The sequence below is a fragment of the Taudactylus pleione genome, unplaced genomic scaffold, assembly GCF_031769625.1.
Source record: "Taudactylus pleione unplaced genomic scaffold, aTauple2 ptg000828l, whole genome shotgun sequence".
Lineage (NCBI taxonomy): Eukaryota > Metazoa > Chordata > Amphibia > Anura > Myobatrachidae > Taudactylus > Taudactylus pleione.
This window is the reverse complement of record NW_028285230.1, coordinates 4,242,930-4,267,957: the sequence shown is the minus strand read 5'-3', so window position 1 is coordinate 4,267,957 and position 25,028 is coordinate 4,242,930. Positions and strand designations below refer to the sequence as shown.

Genomic DNA, 25,028 nt, shown 5'->3' with positions numbered 1-25,028 from the left:
CACAGTCCGGCTGAGAGAGTGTTATGTGATTGTGATAGCTATCCAAAAGTTAGGAGATTATACCCCCTCTCGCTACCCCACTGCCTAGTCTTACGATATTTGTAACAATCTTTTCCATTTTACAATTGATGTTGATGCCTTGGTGTGTATATTGACAATTGGTACTAAATAAAAAAACACATGAAAAATGGTTACCACCTTGCTCTTGTGCCATAAGCTGACCCCTGGTCTATACAGATTGTATCCATGTTCTGAAGTTTACCTGCTTATTCTGTTTGTGATGCAAATTGTGACATACCTTCCAGAAATAGAACTGTTTCCTCTACGATGCGGCCCCTGTTGCCATAGAAATGGTCCTGTACTGTCGATCAACAAGATGTCTTTCATTTTATTGTATAACCTCATTCATTGCTTTGTCTAAGAGCCATGCATGTCTTGTGTCAATTTAGGCTGCTATATGGGGTTCCCTGGTCACCTGTTTCCTATATGTCTCAGCTACATACTAAAGCCAGTGCCATGAAAATTAAGCACAGGACACTGTGTGACCTGTCATTGGCATTGTTGTGTACAATCTTCAAGTGTTTCTCTGCTCAGTTAGTGATCAATTAGTCTTGGCAGTTGTTCTGGAACTACAAGTCACAGCTTACCCTATCAACCACCTACTAGGCCCTGCTAGATATTTCAGAGACTAACATGACATCCTAGACTCGAGCATGTAGTTGTTAGCTAGAGTCACTAGTTTCCCTATATCATTCTTTGGATGCCAGTTTCACCGTTCTGTGGTTTAAACAGTGTATGCACTGAATTTGAATGTGAAATATGGGGTTGCAGTCGGGATGCCAATGGCCTAAACGCAAACCATCAGCATCCCGACTGTCTAATCCCGGCAAGTGTCATTAGACCTACGCCGGGAACCCGACACCAGGCTTACCGATCAAAGGTTAGGAGGGACCTAGGGTTAGGCAACCCCCAGGTAGGTTAGGGTTAGGCAGTGGTGTAACTAGGGTATTTGGAGCCCAGGGCAAATTTGAAAATGGAGGGCCCCCCCAATGGGCGTGGTCACAAGGGGCGTGGCCACTTAAGTGAGGCTTGTCAACATGACATACACCCCTTTCTTGTCACTGGGAACATTTCTTTCCATTTGCACCTTAATGCAGTGCCCCTTATACAGTCCCCCCTATGCAGTGCCCCTAGTAGTGGTCCCCCTTATATAGTACCCCCAGTATACAATGCCTCCAGTAGTGGTCCCTCTTATGCAGGCCCCCAGTAGTGCCCCTTATACAGTACCCCCAGTAGTGGTCCCCCTTATGCAGCCCCCGATTAGTTCCCCTTATACCGGCCCCCAGTAGTGATCCCCCATATGCAGTGCCCCTTACACAGTTCCCCCTGTAGTAGTCCCCCTTATGCAGCCTGCCATTAGTTCCCCTTATACAGTGCCCCCAGTAGTGATCCCCCATATGCAGCCCCCCAGTAGTGCCCCTTATACAGTGCCCCCAGGAGTTATCCATAATATGCATTGCCCCCTGTAGTGGTTCTCCCTTTTCAGTGCCCCCTGTAGTGGTCCCCCCTGTGCAGTGTCCCCAGTAGTATCCCCCCCAGTAGTAAGTATCCCCAGTAGTGGTCCCGTCCCCCCCACGAAGCAGTGCCCCCAGTAATAGTCCCCTCCTTAGTAATAGTCCCCCCCTGTAGTAGACCCCAGTAGTGGTCCCCCCCCCCCGAAGCAGTGCCCCCAGTAGTATCCCCCTCCAGTAGTAGTCCCCAGTAGTGGAACCCGCCCCCCCGAAGCAGTGCCCCCAGTAGTAGTCTCCTCCTTAGCCCCCCCCCCCCCGATAAATATACACTGAAATGAAACAATAAATAAAGGAAAAATTCTTACCTGAATCAACGCTACCGTCCTCATGTCAGCCCTCCCAGGCTGGCGCGCTCTGCATTATGGGAGAGACGTCATGACGTCTCTCCTATTACCCACTGCAGGAGCCGGAAGGGAGCCGGCTCTTGCAGTGGGCGCTGCGGCTGCAGCAGTCATTGAGAGTCTGTCTGACTCTCATTGGCTGCTGTTTAACACACACATCGCCGCCAGCGCTGGCGGTGATGTGCGTGCAGCAGCCAATGAGAGTCTGTCTGACCTCATTGGCTGCTGATTCACACACACATCGCTGCCGCGCGGCGGTGATGTGTGTGCAGTAGCAGCAGCAGCCAATGACAGTCGTCTGACTCTCATTGGCTGCTGGTTAACACCCACATCACCGCCAGTGCTGGCGGCGATGTGTGTGTCAGCAGAGCCTGAGCCCGCCCGCCTCCCATCCTCCACCTGGCGCAAGCGCTCAGGGGGAGGGAAAGGGCTCAGCTGTGCAGCACAAGACCAGCGCTGGGAAGCCTAGCGCCGGTCCTGTGTAAATGTGTAGTGCTGACCGCACTCACTGCGGTCGGCGCTACACTGGCTAAATAGGACGGGCCTGCATGTGCGCTGCATTACAGGGGATGTGCGCTGCATTACAGGGGATGTGCGCTGCATTACAGGGGATGTGCGCTGCATTACAGGGGATGAGCGCTGCATTACAGGGGATGTGCGCTTCATTACAGGGGACGCTGCATTACAGGGGATGTGCGCTGCATTACAGGGGATGTGCGCTTCATTACAGGGGACGCTGCATTACAGGGGATGTGCACTGCATTACAGGGGATGTGCGCTCCATTACAGGGCATGCTGCATTACAGGGGACGCTGCATTACAGGGGATGTGCGCTCCATTACAGGGGATGTGCACTTCATTACATGGGACGCTGCATTACAGGGGATGTGCGCTGCATTACAGGGGACGCTGCATTACAGGGGATGTGCGCTGCATTACAGGGGATGTGTGCTGCATTACAGGGGATGTGCGCTGCATTACAGGGGATGTGCGCTGCATTACAGGGGATGTGCGCTGCATTACAGGGGATGTGTGCTGCATTACAGGGGATGTGCGCTGCATTACAGGGGATGTGCACTTCATTACAGGGGACGCTGCATTACAGGGTATGTGCGCTCCATTACAGGGGACGCTGCATTACAGGGGACGCTGCATTACAGGGGATGTGCGCTCCATTACAGGGGACGCTGCATTACAGGGGATGTGCACTGCATTACAGGGGATGTGCGCTCCATTACAGGGGACGCTGCATTACATCGGACGCTGCATTACAGGGGATGTGCGCTCCATTACAGGGGATGTGCGCTCCATTACAGGGAATGTGCGCTGCATTACAGGGGATATGTGCTGCATTACAGAGGATGTGCACTTCATTACAGGGGACGCTGCATTACAGGGGATGTGCGCTGCATTACAGGGGATGTGCGCTGCATTACAGGGGATGTGCGCTGCATTACAGGGGATGTGCGCTGCATTACAGGGGATGTGCGCTGCATTACAGGGGATGTGCGCTCCATTACAGGGGATGTGCGCTCCATTACAGGGGATGTGCGCTCCATTACAGGGGATGTGCGCTCCATTACAGGGGATGTGCGCTGCATTACAGAGGATGTGCGCTTCATTACAGGGGATGTGCGCTGCATTACAGGGGATGTGTGCTGCATTACAGGGGATGTGCGCTCCATTACAGGGGATGTGCGCTCCATTACAGGGGATGTGCGCTCCATTACAGGGGATGTGCGCTCCATTACAGGGGATGTGCGCTTCATTACAGGGGATGTGCGCTCCATTACAGGGGATGTGCGCTCCATTACAGGGGATGTGTGCTCCATTACAGGGGATGTGCGCTCCATTACAGGGGATATGACTATTGCAGATTTTTATTTTTCTGTGACAACTGAGCATATTACATTTGCATATTAACTTGGAAAAGAAACATCAGACCCGTGTAATATACAGTATAATGTGTGTATGCACCGAACTATATAACTGCTCTGGGGTCACTTAAAGTTTTTATGACCTGTTGCTCAGACAGATTAATACCGTCCCTTTTAACCACTGGCCTGGTGTGGTCACATCGTTTACAACCGCGCCAGGCTGTGTGTTACCTGACATGGTCGTAAACAATACGACCAGTCAGAAACTCCCAGTGGGCAGATGCCGGAAGCTAATCTTCCAGCAGTCACCAATGGCATCCCTACAATGTCCCCCAGCATCTGCTGTGCAGCCGATCACCACTGATCAGGCACCACGGGGGGACCTCCCCAACCGTCTGCTGCAGAGAGGAGCAGCCACCAGGGAAATGTAATAAAGCAGCCCTCAGCCCCTCTAGTGTATACTCAGAAGAGCAGCCACCGGAGACATGCAAAGTTGCGATAGTCCGATCATTGATGGTCTGATATATCGATGACCGATATGTTAAAAATCTATAATAAGTCGTTGTGTGAAAGTGCAGAACGGGTCTGCGATCCCGCACGGAGACTGGCAGCAGACTGTCAGTGATTGTACACAAATCCTGCGCATGCTCAGTCCTCCCACCATCGGAGATGTACGATAACCATCGGGTTAGCATACATCTCTGAACACACGCACTATATGATGTGTACAATATATCAGTCCTAACTGCATCATGATGGTATATCATACGGTGTGTTCCTGGCTTTACAGCAGCCTGTGGCGTACATGTTGGCACACCTACTTACATTGCTGTGTTAGGACTGGCTGTTTCTGCATGCAGTCAGTTGGTACTGCCATGCAGTTTGTAAGAGGGGGATGTAGTCAGCATGCCTCCACACGGACTATATCCCTCATTCAGACCCGCTCGCAAGCGCTATGTGCTTGCAAGCGGGTCGATGGTGGGGCACTGTGCACGCGCAAGCCCCGGAGCTAGTGAGAAATTCACTTGCTCTGGGGCTCGCTACAAACGGGGCGGCTATCGATGTTGATCGACAGCTCGCCCCGTTTTGTAGGCGGGGAAGGGGGGTGGCTGGCCAAACGGAGGCATTCCCAAAGGAACGCTTGCCGTTTGTGGGCGGCCCTACTGATATCACTCGTAATGTCAGTAGTGAGCTTCCGGCTCTGTTAGAGCAGGAATCTCACTGGGGCTTGTGGCAGATGAGACCCTACCACAAGGGTCTCGTCGCAAGCCCGACGGTCGCGACCATCACCTGGCCGCTCGCAAAAGCTTTGGGTGGTCACCCACAGCTTAGCGAGCGACCAGGAGGCCGGCATCTGGATTCTGACTGCTGGGATCCCAACTGTCGGCATTATATACCAGGGGCAAACACAGGATTTTTAAAGGGGGGGTCTCCATACATTTTATATATATATATATATATATATATATATATATGTATATACACATCACACAGAGACGGCACTCAGACTACACGTCCCTTCCTCAGGATGCACAATACAGAATAAGAATAATATATTGTGCATCCTGAGGAAGGAACGTGTAGTCCCGAATCGTTGATGCTTCTGCATTAAATCTTCGCCACCTTTTTTGCATCTACAAAGTTCTGAGTGCCACCTCTGTGTGATGTATGTTTTGGGGACGCCGTTCCCCTTAAGGAGGGTACCAGAGGATATATTCGGGATTTTTGTGCAGTGAGTGCCGGATCATTTGTGCTAGCTATATATATACTGATATATATATATATATATATACATATATAAATATTACACACACAAGCATGCACACATACATATGTAAGCATATTTACCCACAGCACACATACACACACATGAGCACACCTACTCACAGCATACATACATACATACATACACAAATAAACACAAACATGATTACACACAGCATATATATATATATATATATATATATATACACACATGAAAGCAAGCATACTTACAAAACCGAGGGCTAAGGAGGGAGGAAGAGGGTCGCTGCCGTGGTCCAGCGGAGCTGCTGCTTCTACTCAGCAAGCGTAGCTGCTCCCGCATCGGCCAAATCCTCTGCTGAGAGCTCTGCCAATCAGAGCTCTCTATCTGAGGAGCGATAGCTCCGTCGCACCTGGCGCCGCAGGTGACCCGCGGCCAATGCATGGCAGCATTCAGAGATGGAGGAAAGGCTGTCTCCGTCTCTATGAAACAAATTTAGTCCGTCAGGGGGGGTTTCTGAGTACTCAGAAACCCCCCCTGCGTGCGCGCATGATATACCCATGCCTGTAAGAGGATGTGCTGGTAACTGTATTGTAGAGATGATTGTCAATAGAAGACTACACCATAGGAAAAAGGCACAGAGTTGGATGATGTTCCCATCTTAAAGTATTTTCTGGTAAATTTTTTGGCTAGTGCCGTTAATGCTAAGATATACATTTATTAAGGATGGACATAGCAGTATAAGGGGCCTATTTATAAAATAAGCCCAAAAAGACTAATTTAAAAAAATATATAAAAGACTAATTTAAAAAAAGTTATATTTTTGAGCGATGTTCAGCTCCTCGGTGACTCTGGCTGGCAGCATTAAGCATATAATTACGGCATATACTGGCCAGTTGTGGTCCCATATGTACATGCGTGACCTGTCATTGCCGAGTCACACGTGTGCCCCGAATACTTTATATTCAGAATATTTTTTTTCCCCTTCTTTATTGCCATTGCTATCACCTCAGTAGAGTGAAATACAAGTAAAGGGACTATTCCCTATCCATTGTTAAACTCAAGTCAAGAAGGACTTGAGATGAGGAATTAAAAAACCATTTATTTAGTGTATCGCTGTGACTCGGGTTGCCTACAGAGTGATGTAAAATTGTTTACATGAAATAAGAGGTTAAATGTCGACTTTGCATCCTCACTTGCAGGGATACTCAGAGCCATTATCCAGGGCTTCATAAAGCCTTTTAAATCTCTTTAATGCACTCTTTAAAATCCCACAAAGAAAAGCCACACGTCTGCAGCATATGGAAGCCTGCTAAAGATGTATTCACTTCCGTTCCAAACTTATGCATTAATGCATTAACCTGGAGCACATACATTTATTTAACCTCAGTGATCATTTCCACTGGAAGTCCTAATGCCACATCCAGTAGCATATCTTGTATGAGTCTGAGAATATTATGGATGAAGACAGTGGTCAAAGTGGGAATTTAGAAGTGGCGGTTTGGCAAATGTACCTGAAAGACCAGGGCCCACCGAACTCCAGAACTGAAACATTAAAGTCATTGATAGATTTGAACAAATTTTAGCCCTGATTTCAGATACTTTGTAACACTACATAATTAAAGAAGTATTTTGGACCCGTCAATCGCTTGGTCGCTAGCTGTTGTGCCGGATCGTACAGCGGCTTCAGACATGGACGTTAATGCGATTGCCGCTGCAAATTCGCACAAAACGCAGCTGCGAAAATACGCTAATAGTTCCAAAGCTTACCCGAGCATGAGGGCGCCCACCGCTGCCTTCTCATATGCGTATGACGTGGCTTACCTGCGTAAATATCGGTAACATCGACATATATCGTGTGCTCTTCTTGCCCTTGTAGCACGTCTGACCTGCCGCAGACTCTGACAAGCAGGGAGCTCTCATGCTGTGTAGGAGATCGCATTGGATAATTTATGCATGCCCATGTAAAGGCGTTTAAATGGTCAGACAAGTCTGCTTTTTTTTTACCAACGCCCCCCCCAATACCACCCCTAAACGCTGACTACCTGTCAGTCACTGGTAGTCAATGGGATCCTCTGTGCGTCCGTAATCACAATGCGAACGCTGCACACAAGCAGTGAGGCTTATACGCTTGCGCAGTGGCAAACAGTCGCTCGGTCTGAGAATTAGCGCCCAGTAAGAGAATCAGAGCTCCCGTCAGGCACTTCCCCAGACAATAACAATGAACAGTCTGAAATTAAAAAAGACTTTTAAAAACACTTGAAAATAGTAAATGTTTACCGCAAATTTTGCAATGGCACAATATAGTAAAAGATGAATGAATTTAATGGCAGGATATGTGTTCCTACAAAAGAGAAGCTATTATTAACTACAAAACACAGCAAAAGTGATTATATGACCCATGTAATGCCCATCTATGGGCATCATCATGCTTACCTACTTTTGAAAAAGCTATTCAGGGAGATGGTGAAAGCATGGCCTAAGAGCGCGGCGGTAAAGTGGGCGTGTACTGCTACATCTGAGGGGCGTCATAACATTGACTTTGTTGATGAAAACACACTGATACTTTTCAGATGCATGTAGCCATAGGGATCATTGTGCCCTATAACCAATGCAGGGAAATGATACTAATGATCCCATTTGAATGTATATATCTCTGGTTTATATATATATATATATATATATATATATATATAACCATCCAAAAGAACACAGCACTCCAAGGTATCCATGAGAGCCCTTGGAGTGCTGTGTTCTTTTGGATGGTATGGATTACAGGGCCAGATTCAGACCTGCTCGCGAGCACTGAGCGCTCGCAAGCGGGTCGATGTTGGCCCAATGCGCAAGCGAACGAGGGAGCCAGCTCTGTCGTGCGTATGCGCGATACCCGGATAGCGACGGCCAAGCCGTCGCTCTGGGTCTCGCTACAAAGGGGGGTGCTGTCGATGGTGAGTGACAGCACGCCCCCTTTGGTGGGCGTGCCGGGGGCGTGGCTGGCCAGATGGAGGCATTCCCATGGGAACGCCGACCGTCTGGGGCCGGCCCCACTGACATCACTAGTGATGTCAGTGGGAGTGCTTTTGGCTCTGATAGAGCCAAAAGCACTCCAGGGCTTGTGGCAGCGAGACCCTACCGCAAGGGTCTCGTCGCAAGCCCGATGGTCGCGATGGTCTTGAACATCGCGACCATCATTTTGGCCGCTCCAAAAAGTAGGAGGGACGGCCCTGATTCAGAGCGAGCGCTCCGTCAGAGCATCCGGCTCTGAATCAGGGCCACAGTTCACACTAGCACCTGGGCCAGTTGCACGGTGACAGCGCTGGGTGCCGGCAGTTTTGGGAATATATATATATATATATAAACAGTTTTGTAATTGGGCAATGAGGGTGCAATGAGGGTGATTGCTAGACTTTTCAGGGAGACAGGGAGATTGCTGCTATTTCAGGGCGTGTCCCTGACAATGAGGGAGAGTTGACAAGTATTTGCATCATGTCTCAGTGATGTCACTAATTACTAGTGAATACCTAAGCAGAAAATTAGCTTAACCCAGTCGGTTTGCACTATGTTGGCGACTGGCACACTCTAAGAACCTCTAGACTTAAACAGAATAGGAATTAAATTACCATGGGAACATGAGACAGATAGAGTCTCATGTACTGACATCATTTATCATCCATAGGGCTCTATTTATTAACATTATTTTTACTAAAATAAAGTGAAAAAGGATGTTTTCACACCATTTTCACATTATTTTAGTACATACTTGCCTACCCTCCCGATTTGGTTGGGAGCCTCCCGAAAATCGGGTGCTGCTCCCGACCTCCCGGGAAGGCAGGCAATCCTCCATGCTGCCGCCCTCCTCTCCTATCCCCCTCGCAATAAACCCTGCAACCCCCGCCGTGAAGGGGGCCGGTGACACGAGTTGCGTTATTTTGGCCCCACCCCTTGCTTTACAATGCCGATATTACCGGCATTGTGTAGAGGGGGCTGGGCCAAACTGATGCGATCATGTGGCTCCGCCCCCAAGTGCGTGTCACCAGCCCAGCCACTCCCCCTTGTCACGGACACGCCCCCCCCCTGCCGATCTGGCTGCTTCCTCCAGGAAGGAGCAACCAGAAAGTAGGCAGGTATGTTTTAGTATCACCTATAGTTATTACAGGGCAATTTGAGTAGAATTCGTAAAATTATATTCCAAGCCCTAATTATCACATATTTTTAGTAAGCAGATCACATTTCCCATAATTGTAATGGGAAATGTGATCTGGCCAAAGTTACTAAAAATAAATTGTGAAAAAATACCGGGGAAAGCCCTGTAATATTAACGCCACCTGGCAGGGTCTTCTCCGGCTATCGGACTCCTGCTCTGCTCTAAAGGCAGAGCAGAGCCCGGAGCCGGCCCTAGTGATCAGCTGTGTTGTCTAAACAGACCACACGCTGATCACTGCTAAAAAAAATTTGTAAAGAAAAAAAAAAACGTACCTGAGTCCAGGGAACAGAGATCAGGGCACCGGTGATGTCCTCCCTCTGGTCAGCTGGTCTCCCATCCTGCACCGGGTCCCAGTGCAGGATGGGATGTCAGCTGACCGGAGTCACGAAGGACATCACCGGAGCACTGATCACTGCAGGTAAGTGTAAATAGGGGGGGGCCGCGATTGTGGGGGCGGGGCTTAGAAGCTGGGGGCAGGGCTTAGCGACTGCCAGTCGGTGCATGCACGGACACTTGTCACGGTATTTTTTCAAAAATATTGTGATAAGTGTGTGGAGAGGATTCGCAGCGACAGAGCTTTCTCGCAAGCTCTGTCGTTGCAAGGAATTTTCAGTAAATCCCTGTGATATTGGCTGAATTCGCAATGCGAATCCAGTCGGTAATATCACACTACAATCTGCATTCCTAATGTGGATTGTAGAAAATAGAGCCCATAGTCTCTGTACTTTCTCTCTCCCATCCTGTGGGGCAGGGCCGGACTAAGGGGGGGGAGGGGCACAGAGGGGCCCTCATATGCACGGTCGTGTGATTCTGCCGAGACAAAGTGTCCAGTGGCACCTGTTCCTGGATGGTGGCTCAGCTGCCGTGGCTCTATGTTCTGAATGCAGCAGCACAGTCAGCACTACCGCATAGAGCAGCTCCCGAGTCCCATCATGACCGTGACGCTGATCACTCCTGTGGGGCCTCAGGAGCCACTCTGCGCTGTATGAATGGGGTGGGGGAGGGGTTAGGCTCCGTGTCGCTTGGAGGGGGCCCCCACAAATAAGTTGCCCAGGGCCTCCATGAGCCTTAATCCAGCCGTGCTGTGGGGGAGATGTTTCAAGCCTTTTAAAGAGTGGAGAAGTTAACCATAGCAACCAATCCGGTTCTACCTATAATTTTATAAAATGTACTTGATAAATGCTAGTTATAAGTTGATTGGTTGCTATGAGCAACGGGTCTATTTTGCACTCTTTAGAAATACATGTCCCCCTATAACACTAACCCTTTGTTACATTGTTGTCAGTAGACTAAAGCATAATAGAATGCATGAGGTCCCCACTTTCTGAGGATATTCATGTTCAGATCCCCTATTAGGGTGTATATTGAAAACAATTAAATCCATTAAAGGGGTAGATCAGGACTCTGAGGGGTCTATTCATGATGTCAATTATCGGTGTCCAAAAATAAAATTTTAACTTGCAGTGGACGCCGGAGCAATTCATCATTGCTCTGGTGCGGAGGCAGCTGATGGCAAAACCAGATGTCACCACGAGCGGCTTCACTGGTTACATTCCGCCAGAGGAAGATAAGTAGGAGATATCTGTGATACTAGTGTATGGGGACAGCGGGCCATTCTGCCAGAAGAAGGTAAGTAGGAGATATCTGTGATACTAGTGTATGGGGACAGCGGGCCATTCTGCCAGAGGAAGGTAAGCAGGAGATATCTGTGATACTATTGTATGGGGACAGCGGGCCATTCTGCCAGAGGAAGATAAGTAGGAGATATCTGTGATACTAGTGTATGGGGACAGCGGGCCATTCTGCCAGAGGAAGGTAAGCAGGAGATATCTGTGATACTAGTGTATGGGGACAGCGGGCCATTCTGCCAGAGGAAGGTAAGCTGGAGATATCTGTGATACTAGTGTATGGGGACAGCGGGCCATTCTGCCAGAGGAAGGTAAGCAGGAGATATCTGTGATACTAGTGTATGGGGACAGCGGGCCATTCTGCCAGAGGAAGGTAAGCAGGAGATATCTGTGATACTAGTGTATTGGGACAGCGGACCATTCCACCAGAGGAAGGTAAGTACTGTAGGAGATATCTGTGATACTAGTGTATGGGGACAGCGGCCATTCCACCAGAGGAAGATAAGTAGGAGATATCTGTGATACTAGTGTATGGGAACTGCCGGCCATTCCACCAGAAGAAGGTAAGTAGGAGATATCTGTGATACTAGTGTATGGGGACAGCGGGTCATTCCGCCAGAAGAAGGTAAGTAAGAGATATCTGTGATACTAGTGTATGGGGACAGCGGGCCATTCTGCCAGAGGAAGGTAAGCAGGAGATATCTGTGATACTATTGTATGGGGACAGCGGGCCATTCTGCCAGAGGAAGGTAAGCAGGAGATATCTGTGATACTAGTGTATGGGGACAGCGGGTCATTGCGCCAGAAGAAGGTAAGTAAGAGATATCTGTGATACTAGTGTATGGGGACAGCGGGCCATTCTGCCAGAGGAAGGTAAGCAGGAGATATCTGTGATACTATTGTATGGGGACAGCGGGCCATTCTGCAAGAGGAAGGTAAGCAGGAGATATCTGTGATACTAGTGTATGGGGACAGCGGGCCATTCTGCCAGAGGAAGGTAAGCAGGAGATATGTGTGATACTAGTGTATGGGGACAGCGGGCCATTCTGCCAGAGGAAGGTAAGCAGGAGATATCTGTGATACTAGTGTATGGGGACAGCGGGCCATTCCACCAGAGGAAGGTAAGTAGGAGATATCTGTGATACTAGTGTATGGGAACAGCCGGCCATTCTGCCAGAAGAAGGTAAGTAGGAGATATCTATGATACTAGTGTATGGGGACAGCGGGCCATTCCGCCAGAGGAAGGTAAGTAGGGGATATCTGTGATACTAGTGTATGTTGACAGCCGGCCATTCTGCAAGAGGAAGGTAAGTAGGAGATATCTGTGATACTGGTGTATAGGGACAGCGGGCCATTCTGCCAGAGGAAGGTAAGTAGGAGATATCTGCGATACTAGTGTATGGGGACAGCGGGCCACTCCGCCAGAGGAAGGTAAGTAGGAGAGATCTATGATACTAGTGTATGGGGACAGCGGGTCATTCCGCCAGAGGAAGGTAAGTAGGGGATATCTGTGATACTAGTGTATGGGGACAGCGGCCATTCCACCAGAGGAAGATAAGTAGGAGATATCTGTGATACTAGTGTATGGGAACAGCCGCCCATTCTGCAAGAGGAAGGTAAGTAGGAGATATCTGTGATACTAGTGTATGTTAACAGCCGGCCATTCTGCAAGAGGAAGGTAAGTAGGAGATATCTGTGATATCTCCTGCTTTACCTGCTCTATGAATGGCCCAATAATTTAAACAATTGAGGGTGAAAATGTTCATTGTCTGTCACCTGCTTTTGTAGAAATGAAGTGATGATGAATAGGCCCCTGAATGTTAGAAGTTTCCTTTGCTGTAATTAGGATGACTTACACCGAGTTAGCAACTTCACCTTATGCGAGCTCTGTATTTTGCACATAATATTGTTACCATTATATTGTATCTGTTACTAATTACTGAACGTTTATACATGTGGTCTGCTTTTGGCAGAAAATAGGAGAGGAAATCTCCTTTGTTTATATGTTTGTTACTGCTCAGGATGAAACGCAATGCAGCCTTGCTAATGAAATTCCTTCCAGGATGCCGGAGTCTCTTATTAAGATTAAGCATGATAACAAACTAATAAAACAATGAAATGACAGATTTGCAGCCTTGTGTTCTGACCCCTCACTGAGCTGTTCCCGCGTAGAGTAATCAAGGTCTCTGGGCCGGCTAACGTGGTTTAACACCAACGCTAAAATCCTGACCAGTGACGACACAAGGGGGGTGCGGTCCGCACCCGGGTGTTACCTACCGAGGGTTGACATCAAAGTGCCGACTCCTAATCAGTGACAGGAGCCGGGTGCTTCACACAGACTGATCCCAGGGGGCAGTCCGCGTCTCCGGGACCTTTAGAGTGACTAAAATGAGGGTTCAAGCTGCACTGCCACGCCCCCTACCCATGAGACCACACCCCTTTTTTGCAGGCGCATCGGCTTTGCCACGCATACTACAATCCTATCTGCACCAGGTGTCACCACGGGGAGGGACGCCACTGATCCAGACTCATAGGCCCTGATGCAGAGGTTGATGCTAAGGCAGTAGTGGCTGCAAACTTTTATGCTAAGGCCACAGCCGATGGGTTGTCTGAGATGCCCACCAGCTGCCACTCTAATGCACTGTGGTGCGCAAATAGTTGCACCATGGAGGGGACATCGGCTGCACCATCGGATATTAGAGCAGCCTTATGTTTGCACAGCATGGCCAATGGTACATGGTTGCTGGTGCCAGGGGTACTGCGTCTTGCGACGCAGTCCTTTACACCTGCACACCCCCAATACACCCACCAAAACAAGCAGCTGCCCAGGAACACCTGAATGAATAGCATGGATCTCCATGCAATTTCTATCTACATCCCTGGCGGTAAGCCTTGGGAAGTATGTGCCTCTCGGACGCTTGCGCACAATGTATTAAACGCTTCTCCATCTGAATCATTGCCATAGACACACAGCCAAGTGGAACTTTCCTAGTCCGTGTTATCCTCTATAGCTGGGTCAGAGTACAGTTTACAGCATCTTGTTTAAAATCAAATTCCTGCAACACTTTGTTACATGACAGTGGCAGTTATGGGCATAGTTGCTCCCAAGTTCCATACACATAACTGAATGCCTACAGTACAGTGTATCCACCTGCATGCCGAATTTCCCTATTCTGAACACTTATTTGGTGCAAATGATCTGCCTGTATATTTACAATGCAAAACCCGCAATTCTGTGGATACAATCTCCCCTACGTGCCAACGCCACGTTGCAAATCAGATTTGCCGCTCAGTCACAAGATTCTGCTAAAATGTGTATGCCTCTGCAACGCCCGTACTTGTATACGCTTGGTTAGAAATGCCACCTACTGTAGGACAAGTTTTCAGCAGCTGAATTGCAGAGGTTGCTTTATTCATAGAGAGAACATAGGTCTTTTACTTATCACTGAGTGTTATAGTTGTATATTTTAATACTAAGGGGCCTATTCTCACTGCTGGGGATACTTAACACCGGAGCAATTCATCATTGCTCCTGTGCGGGGACAGTTGATCCGAAAAGCAGCAGTTCCCTAGATCAGTAGCGCAGCTATAGAAGTAACTGAGTTACTTACCTGTCCCCGCGGCCGGCTTCTGCGCATGCGTGACCCGAAGTCACGCATGCGTAAAGCCGCTGGGGAGTCACCGAGGAGGCGGCGGAGAGATCTGCCCAGATCCCCCTTCACACCTCCGGATCCCCTTCCCATAGGAAGGAGCGGGGCTACGAGAACAAGCGCCATCTGAAGATGGCGGTTCCGCATGGTTAACGGGCAATTTATCGTATGATGAATAAGACCCTAAGTAGCAGTGGCCTATTATTTGTATTTGCAGAAGTTATTTCACTGAAACCTAATAGGAGATATTTTAAGCTGTGCTGTCTATGGGCAGCGCCATCGAGACATACGACTGCCCAGTATGATACTGAGGGGATGTGGGCAAGACTGGGAGGTGTGGCTGCACCCCCTCTGAAGAATCAATAATAAAAAAAAAAAACAGCGTGTCCAGCAAAGAGGGAGCATTTGCCTCCTTCTACAGTTGGCCTTGCCCCCACCGAGCCGCCCGTGCAAGCCCGGCTTGGTGATTAGTACCTGCTCCCCCTCCCTCTTGGCGCCTGATCTATGGGTACATTATGGACCTCATTCCGACCTGGTCGTAAGCGCTGAGCGCTCACAAGCGGGTCGATGTTTAGGCCCTGCGCACGTGGGACAGTCCTCAATAGGCCCTGCGCACGTGGGACAGTCGCTCGCAAGCGGGTCGATGTTTAGGCCCTGCGCACGTGGGACAGTCCTCAATAATAAAGGCTGTCCCATAAAAAGTGGCACAGTAGTAAGGTATGATAATGAAGCTTCAGTGATGTCATTCGCAAGCAGGATTCTCATGGGTAGTTTTTTAGCCCACAGAACAACTGACTTCATTATACCTAGTAGGTGATTGTTGAACTTAACATAGTAAAATAATTTCTCATTATTCAGAAAATCGAAAGAGAAGATCATAGAACTTTCCTTGCTGTCCACAAGGAGGCGATATCGTCATTGTGGTGCTGCAAGATACATGATTAAGGTGCGTTTATCAAATCTCACACTTGCAACATACAAGTCTGTACAAAAGATGGTATGGGCAATGACTTTCCATCCTGTTCTACGCGGCCTTATATTGGTATTCAACCAGAATTTATTGTTAAGGCTGCAATACTTTTTGGCAGCTGGGACACCACTTTGATTCTCAAAATACGTTGTCAAACCCCCTTTACAAATATGCTCTGATTGTTATGTCAGGAAAACACCGCATAATACATTTACATAAATGTTTATTGTAATTCAACTTAAAATTTACACAAACCTATATGTCATCGACTATTATAAAATTTGAAGGAAAAGGTATCGGGCAGTACCCAATTTGTTTTCTTTTAGTTAAGGCTGTGAGAATGCAATTTCATATTACAGTAGTTGTTTTAATATCCTACATTGTCAAATTAATTTAATTTTAAATTGATAACTTAAAAAGGTTTTTTTGTTTTATAAATGTAGCTAATAATTACACAAATGACTGAGATGATCTTAGGTTCATAAGATAAGAGTGTCAAGTTATTTATAGTACAATCCTGTAAACATGCACTGCTCGAGTAAGAGGGGGAGATAGGGTAGCAGAGATAGGGATATATTTTCCCAAGATAAACCATCTAAACAGTAAGTTTAATGATGACATATAATTAATTTTTTCTAAGAAAATTGTGACATGCTTTTAATTCATGTATGTATTATTAGCTTGTAAGTCCAAGAGAGTTATATTTACTGTATAATGTATCTGACAATACCAACCTGTAGCCTCTACTGCCACATAGTGTTGTGATATAACAATAGCAAATAGTAACGTAGAATCCTATGTTGCTATAAATTTCAGACCAAAATTGGTCATATAATTTGTTTTCATTTCAAAGCTGCTAAAAGATGTGTCTCTGGTCGGGTTTTACGACGCTATCGTAACTCACGCTGATAGCAACGCCATCGAATTGTTCACAAGCTGCGGCTTTTCCGATGATGTCATCTTGAACAGCAAGTTCAGGTAAAAGGGGAATTTATCATCTATGATTGACAGACAAAATAATTGTTTCTATTTAATAACACCAATTTTTTTACACTTTTAAAATGTTGCTGATTCATACCGAAAGGGGACATTTTATTGGCCGATATTGCAGCTTGTGGTTTCACTACTAACTAGTGACATCACTGTGTTTCGTGTCTCAATGATATCACAACTTGCAGGATAGGTTGCGTTCACTTCTCATACATTTGCTTAGGTCAGGCCATATAATGGATCCTTTCGGTTAGTAGACAACGGTTACGCCTTAATGCACACAGTCACATCAAGTGACTTTTTATGTATAGTCATTGTATGTATTAGTGACCAGGCTCGTACCTCCACATTAATGCACCAGAAGAAACAAGTTCACTTTTCAGTATGGTAAGTAGTCTGTCTAATGAATCTAATCACAACAATAATCGAAATAAATCAGAGAATTTACGAATCATCTGGTTTGTTGAATTTACCTGTTATTTTCTTATACCTGTAGGAATCTAGAACACGATTGGATGTGTACTACGACGATGAGCTACGTTCCTCCTTTCTCCACAGGTGAGGCCACAAAGGGTATTGCCTGAATGTGCTGTGCATACTAATGTAGCATATGTATTCTTACTAATCTCATAGTGACTAGTTCTCTGTTAATGGTTGAAGACTCTCTTAGGTGTAATAGACCTAAACACAATAAATTATTAAAGTTATCATATATTTATATAGTGCTGGCACAGTCTGCAGAGCATTGCCATTAGGAACAAACCTGGTACCCACTAAGAAGGGAGTTACACGTGCGCTCCTGGGTGTGTATGTGCGTGGGGGGGGGGGGGGAATAGGGAGTAGGGGAAAGGGGGGGAGCGACTGGGAGGGGGGTATGTTTTGGGGGTGACGTGTGTCAGTGTGTGACTGCAGTGTAGGTAGATAGGAGGTATACAAATGATGAGCCAGACACTGTAAATTGATTCGAATCCAACCTGTTTATTGGTGAGGCACAATGCTCCCCAGGTGGTTCCGTGAGTGGGGTTGGGGCTGAGTAGGTGGTTCCGGTAGATCCTGGTCAGGGAGTTGGTGGGCCCTGTTAGGGGGCTCCTTGCCATGCGGCTACTTCTGCACGTCCCCTTTGCTGGACCTATGGTCTCAGTCTTAGTGGACCAGGATGTGTGTGTTGCCAAGGAAGTCCCATACAGTGACAATGGCGGCGTCCCGCACTAGTAATGTTGTTACCTACCGGTAGGTGTGCTGTCCCTGGTTGGTGCACAGTTGGTATGTTCTCCGGAGTAGGTCCGGTGGTTGGTGGCACCCTGCGGGCCCGCAGGGTGTTGTCCGGACGGGCGCCCGTCACTGCTTCGAGGGTTGGGATGATGCGGTGGTCCGCGTAAAGTTCTGTCCCACCTTGAAGTGGGGTTGGTGATGATCACCAATCGTGTGGTGATGCAGCAGTGGTGTGCAGGGGGTGTGTGTTTTTCAACGCGTTTCGGCCTGAAGCCTTTATCAAGGAGTTACTGATTAGTGGACTGAGGAGTGCTATATAGGAGGAGTGTGTGTGGGTGTGTGGGTGATGATCAGCACCTCTGGCTCCGATAGATCATCACCCACACACCCACCCTCCTCCTATATAGCACTCCTCAGTCCACTAATCAGTAACTCAGTAACCACCTGGGGAGCATTGTGCCTCACCAATAAACAGGTTGGATTCGAATCAATTTACAGTGTCTGGCTCATCATTTGTATACCTCCTATCTACCTACACTGCAGTCACACACTGACACACGTCACCCCCAAAACATACCCCCCTCTCAGTCGCTCCCCCCCTTTCCCCTACTCCCTATTCCCCCCCCCCCCCCACGCACATACACACCCAGGAGCGCACGTGTACCTCCCTTCTTAAGCACAATCCAACAGGATCCGGCACTCCTGTTCCACGTGCAGCACCACTGTACCCCCCTCTCTCTTTTTGCCCCTGTTAAACCTCCCCTCCTCTGCACATCCATTATACCCACCCACTAGCACCTGGAGCGCGGATCATTCTGCTTATTGTAAACTAGTACCCAATAAGTCTGAGTATTAACAGTAAGCAAACAGGGGGTAGGACCTTGAGGCCAAGCTTATAATCTATAGAAAAGTAGAAGTTTGATACGTTGGCTGCATACTACATACCGGTTTCAGCAAAATTGCATTGGAAGCCGGGGTATCCGCTGCACCTCCAAGGGCTCCCATTTCAACATGCGATGGATGGTACAGACCTGAGTAGGGTGGTCCGCTCCGCGCCATTAAGGGGTAAGTATATAAAGCAGGGCAGGATGAGGTGGAGCATTGGGCAGCACTGAGGCAAAACAGGTGGGCAGAATGGGGGGGGGAGATGAAGCAGCTATGAGTCACAGTAACCGTTTCATGTCCGTGAATGTCCCCAACTATAAGTTAATAATAATGCATTTTTTTTTATGTAAACTTTGACATTTTTAATTTGTTAGATTAATTATTATTAAATATTAAAGCCCTATAGTAATTGTCAAATATTGGAGACAATAAGTTATTGAACAAATACACGGCTGAATATATTGCATAAAAAACATACCCAAGTAGTACAGCCTAGAATATGCCTGAGATGTATCATACTGTGGTTCGTCCTGCCTTCTGTTGGATGACTCTGTGTATCCCTCCATCCCTCCCCTCTTGTGCATTGTGGTTATTCGGATGTTCCTAGTGATTGCTGGAGGATCTGTGCTCTGCTAACTGGCCTGACCCCATCTGCACTTCCCTAACACTGGGCAATGACATCATAGGATTGCACTAATCAATTGTAATATCCATTGCTATGTACAAAATGTAATCATGTCTAATTTCTCCTCAGGGCCAAACTCTCATCTGGATATTGGTGATTTAGAGGCCGAGATGACAAAATGGTCAGTGCACTCAAAAAACCTGTATTGGGCCTGGTTTAGGGGTGGGCACATTTTAGATGAGGCCGCAAATGACCGGTATTTTGTGACCTGCGCAGCATGGGTCAGAGCCGCACTGGACATGTGCCGCAATGGTGTGACGACGGCGGTCGCAGTGTGGATTAGGAAGCAGGTTGATTTACAGACAGTGGACGTGATTCAGCAAGCAAAGGAGAGGATGCACGCACCCGTCCGCTGCGAGAATATGCTAATCAATGTATACACCCGGAGGCAGCAGCGCAAGATACAGACGCCCAGCCCCATATTAAGCCGCCCATCTCCCCTTACTCACAGCCTGATGAGTACGCAAGATAGCGTAAACATCGGTAACATCGAGAACCATCGACCACATTTGTATAATAGTAGTTGACCAGACCAGGTCTTGGCAACTTCCTGTGTGTACGGAGTCTCATCACTGCGTCTGTCGCCGCACTGGCTTTGTTCGCCCCCCCCCCCCCCGTCACCACCCACAAACGGCGCTTCCTGTCAATCAGTATCGAAAGGGGTCTGCATGCACGCTGCGTGTAGTCTGCGTACGCTTACCCGACCACACTGACTAGTTTGCGCACGCGCAGTCTGACGCATGCGCAGTACAAAGCCATCGGCCAAGTGCGTGCGTTCTCTCCTTTGCGTTGCTTGCTGAATCAGGTCCAGTGACTGTTTGGGGGAGGTAATAGGGGAGTGGCAACAAAACCGCAGGCGTTTCAGGGGGAGTCACAGCCAGAGACTGCAATATCAGATGCAGCGTCACTGGCACCAGCGTCTATTTGTGACGCCCATTCTGAGCAATCATAGGATTGCTCTGAGGTCCGATGGTGCAACCGATGTTTCCGATGTTGTGTCTTTGAACGCAAGCAGTGGATATGACAAGCTGGCGGTGGGTGTCTCTGTACAATGACATTTGAATACAATAACTTCTCAATTCCGCTGCATGAGAAGCCGCAGCACCGGTGGCCTTTGCGTCCACCTCTATATCAGGCCTATTGTTGGGATAGTGGGCCAACATGACACCAAGTTTAGATACATTACTGTCACAAATATGGAAGGGCAATAAGCCACGATGGTTACCCAGGGCAACCGCTAATATATCATCTTATACTGTATTAGTAAGATGAGTGAAAGCAGAAGATGAATCCGTTGATACATGTTACTATTACGGAGTAATCCCCCTTCCTGTTTTCTGTACCGCATAAAAGTTGCACCATCGGGTACTAGTGAATGAATCACTCTACTCCATATTAAACGTTGAAACAGATTTCTTACATATAATAAAAAATAGACGCTATCCTTGTAACCAGGGCACATGTATGTTACTTACAATTGCTCATTCTAAGTTATGATCCAAACTCTACAGTGTTTCATACTTGTCTGTAATCTATGAACCGCTGTCAGAAACAACAGAGCTGGTGGGACGGGTATGGGATGCCAGTGGTCGGGATCCCGGCATTCAAAATCTCGACACCGGCCTCCCGACCAGGTTAGGATACCGAACCTGTCGATCAGTATCCTAACCCTCCCCCTCTCCCTGCCATAACCCTAACCCTTCCTTCCTGGTGGCTGATCCTAACCTCCCCCCCCCCCCCCCCCTAGTACCTAAACCTAACCTCCCCCTCTCCTCATCCTAAATCTAACCTCCCCCTCTCCGCATCCTAAATCTAACCCTCCCCCTCTCCCTGCCATAACCCTAACCCTTCCTTCCTGGTTGCTGATCCTAACCTCCCCCCCCCCCCCCAGTACCTAAACCTAACCTCCCCCTCTCCGCATCCTAACTCTAACCCTCCCCCTCTCCGCATCCTAAATCTAACCTCCCCCTCTCCGCATCCTAAATCTAACCCTCCCCCTGGTGCCTAATCCTCCCCCTAACACCGCTACTTACCTTCGGGATTGCGGCGCCGGTATTCTGACTAGTGTCGGGTCTGCATATATTGAATGTATCCCTAGCAGGAGGATGGTTACCGAATGCCGGCGGTCGGGATCCCGGCAGTCAAAATCCCGACCCAGGCATCCCGACAGGTTTAAGATACCGAACATAGCTTCTCAGTTTCATATAGAAGCACTTGTCATTTTGTCATGTATTATATTGCTAAGGCTTGTTGTTCCTGTGTGTATTTGGGTTCTTAGCATATTGATTGTTTTGGTTACTAGGATAAATGTGTGACTGTCACTTAGGTTTAGGGGGAGCAGTGCCTCGTGCACATCTCAATTAACGCTCTCCGGACACCAGAGCGACTTGACGGCTGCAAATCCTATAAGAGCTGCCCTTTGGCTTCTATTCTGGTACAGCATTGATTTGTTACACACATCGGATCTTTTCTGCCATCTAGTCTCACAGTTCCTGTTAGTGGAATAAGCTGTAGATATGTGAAGCAGTGAAGAGATAAATGAAAGTGGTCCGATTCCACTCAGCGGTGTACAGGGGCGCGCAGACGCTCCCGTGATCACATTGGCTTCTAAGGAAGAACAAGTCTCAGATGTGGGTTTTGCAGGACAGTAGTACTGGGATGCACAGAAAGGATTCTGCCAGCGGGAAGCAGAAAGTTCATTATCTGAGGGAAGAAGCACAAGAATTGAACTAATTTCTTCCAAAAGCATAATGATGCTGCTTCCAATTCCTAAGGTAGTCTGAGGAGCCTGACATTCTAATTGGGAATCTAGTCCGACTCCCTAATGAATCTCTCCCATTATGTGTCTTGTCATATCGCTTTGGAATATACTGTACGGCCTTTGCCAAGAATCCAAAGGAAATAATGAAAAACACAATGGGAGCTCTTTATAAAAACTGACACAAAAGCTAGGACAGACACAATTCCATCAAAATACTGGTGCTTCTGAGATGAAACCTTACCTAGTAGTACAGCCTAAAATACAATAGGAACGTTGTGTCTGATGGTTTGTTCCAAGTTGGCGCAAAAACGACTGAACTGATTTTCATGAAAACGAAATCATTTTGTGGCAGAAATAATAACCTGCATGATGGTTACTTGCAAGAAGCTGGGTATTGCTATTATTATTATTGTCGGTTTATTATATAACTGCTGTTGCCCGCGATTTCGCCCACGATGAAATCGCTTCTGCCAACATTGTTCTGATTTGAGGTGTTCTAGTTGAATTGCTTTGCATAGAGGCCCTGTCGCGGGAGTGGCCCCCTTACCGGCCGTGCACATGGCGCTGCACCAATCTCTTGCATTGATGTTGTTGATTATATTTTGTTATTGTTATTGCTCAGCTATAACTTGAAGGATGGAGATGAAACAAAGTGCAGGTTATTTCTAGGCATCTCCACTACACAATGATGCAGTTTTCATGAAAATTGGTTCAGCCATTTTTGCGCCAACTTGGTAGAAACGGACAGATATAACATTCTTATTATATTGGTATAGATAAACATGACATTTAAATAGTATTTACTCTGTTCCACATAGGAGGAAAAAGTCCTTGGCTGCTTACGGGGCCCAGTCTATCTTCTTGAACAGAACATTAAATGAAATCAAGATTCTAAGGAAGCAGGTAAGGCAATACTCTGCCATAGCAGCCCATGTTCTAATATGGGACCTCTGTAGAGAGTATAAGGTGGAGATGTATGAAACCTCCCAAAGAGGATAAGCGGAGAAGTTGCCCATAGCAACGAAAAAGCTTCCAGCTATCATTTATCACGTATACCCGTTGGGTATATAATCCCAGCTGTAGGGATGCTGCTGGTTAGAAAACCGACAGCGGCATCCCGACAGCCAGAATCCCGACACCCATAGGAACGCATGGTAAGTATTTTCCCAACCCTAACCCCCCCTAGTTCCTAAGCCTAACCTCCCCCTCCCCGCACCCTAAACCTAACACCCCCTACCCGCCGAAGCCTAACCTCCCCCACTAGTGCCTAGACCTAACCTTCCCAGTCCCGTACCCTAATCCCAACCCTCCCCCTAGTGCCTAACCCTCCCCCTAGTGCCTAACCCTAGTGCCTAACCCCGCTACTTAACCCTAACCTCCCCCTAACACCCCGATACTTACCTTCGGGATGCCGATGGTCGGGATACTGGTGCCAGGATCCCAAACTGTTGGGATTTCAGCGCCGGTATGTAGACCGTCGGCATCCCGCACTCGGGATGGCGACTACATCCCATATATTCTACAAAATGGTAGCTTGAAGCTGATTCTCCACCTGTCCTCACTAGAAGATTTGATGCATCTCCGCCTTAGACGCTGAAGAAACTTTATCTATAAGGAGCCAGATATAGAGGATGAAGGATATTTCTATATACAGTAGTCTGAATAGGTCATATTGGAAAAGATGTAGTCCGTTGCATCATGGGTATTGTTCTCTGGCAGATATTGATAGCTGAATGGAAATTCTCTTTTGGTGCAACTGTACTGAGAATACACAGACAAATATATAGGGCCCGATTCTCAGTCACCTTATGACGATGTCTGATGCAGTTGAACTTTTTTTTTTTTACTGCGCATGCGCCCCGATTTGTGTTCCTACAGAGTCGCAGTAATGATTTTACAAGCATGCACGCAGAAGTGTTTTGAAAATGCTGCAGTGTCGCTGAAGCGGTTGCATACTCAGACGCATTATCGCTAACATCGGAAACTACACTCTGATGGAGAATATACACCTAGCAAGGAGCTGGTGCAAGTTTCAATAGTGCGACCGATGATGTCTAATGACTCACTGCCCTGCATTTGAGCACCGCCCTGCATTTGAGCACCGCCCTGCATTTCAGCATCTAAAGAAACACAAAGCAGGTGTCTCGGTCCGTGCATATTCAGACGCGAGGCTGTACACCAGGGGAGGGGCTTGTAGCAGTGTTTGCATAAAGTTGCAGACGTGCGACAGGCGAAAGATTCACACGGACGTCACTGTGTCCAATCTGGAGCCCATAGTATACACTGCATGTGATGTACAGTTATGGATTTACTCAGCTATAGGCGAGAAAACGTTGTTCAGTGGTTATAGTTATTTTCTGACAATTAGGCATCTCTTCTGATGTGAAGCAATAATCCAATAAGACCACAATTAAATAAGACGTCAACCCTTCAGCAATTGACTAATAGAACTTCGTAAACGTATTTCCATTACTATAAAACTAAAATGCTGGCATTCAGCAAAAAATCCA

At 47.6% G+C, this 25,028-nt stretch overlaps 1 protein-coding gene across 1 annotated transcript in view; it reads left to right on the top strand.

The window, feature by feature from the left end:
* The window catches only part of LOC148474620 (uncharacterized), a 395,468-nt gene that overhangs the window by 345,451 nt on the left and 24,989 nt on the right, over positions 1 to 25,028 (top strand). The window contains exons 6-10 of the mRNA XM_088458374.1: positions 15,874 to 15,961; positions 16,839 to 16,963; positions 17,472 to 17,533; positions 19,827 to 19,878; positions 23,337 to 23,421. Coding sequence (XP_088314500.1) covers positions 15,874 to 15,961; positions 16,839 to 16,963; positions 17,472 to 17,533; positions 19,827 to 19,878; positions 23,337 to 23,421 — 412 coding nt within the window. The remainder of the gene's footprint in view (positions 1 to 15,873; positions 15,962 to 16,838; positions 16,964 to 17,471; positions 17,534 to 19,826; positions 19,879 to 23,336; positions 23,422 to 25,028) is intronic.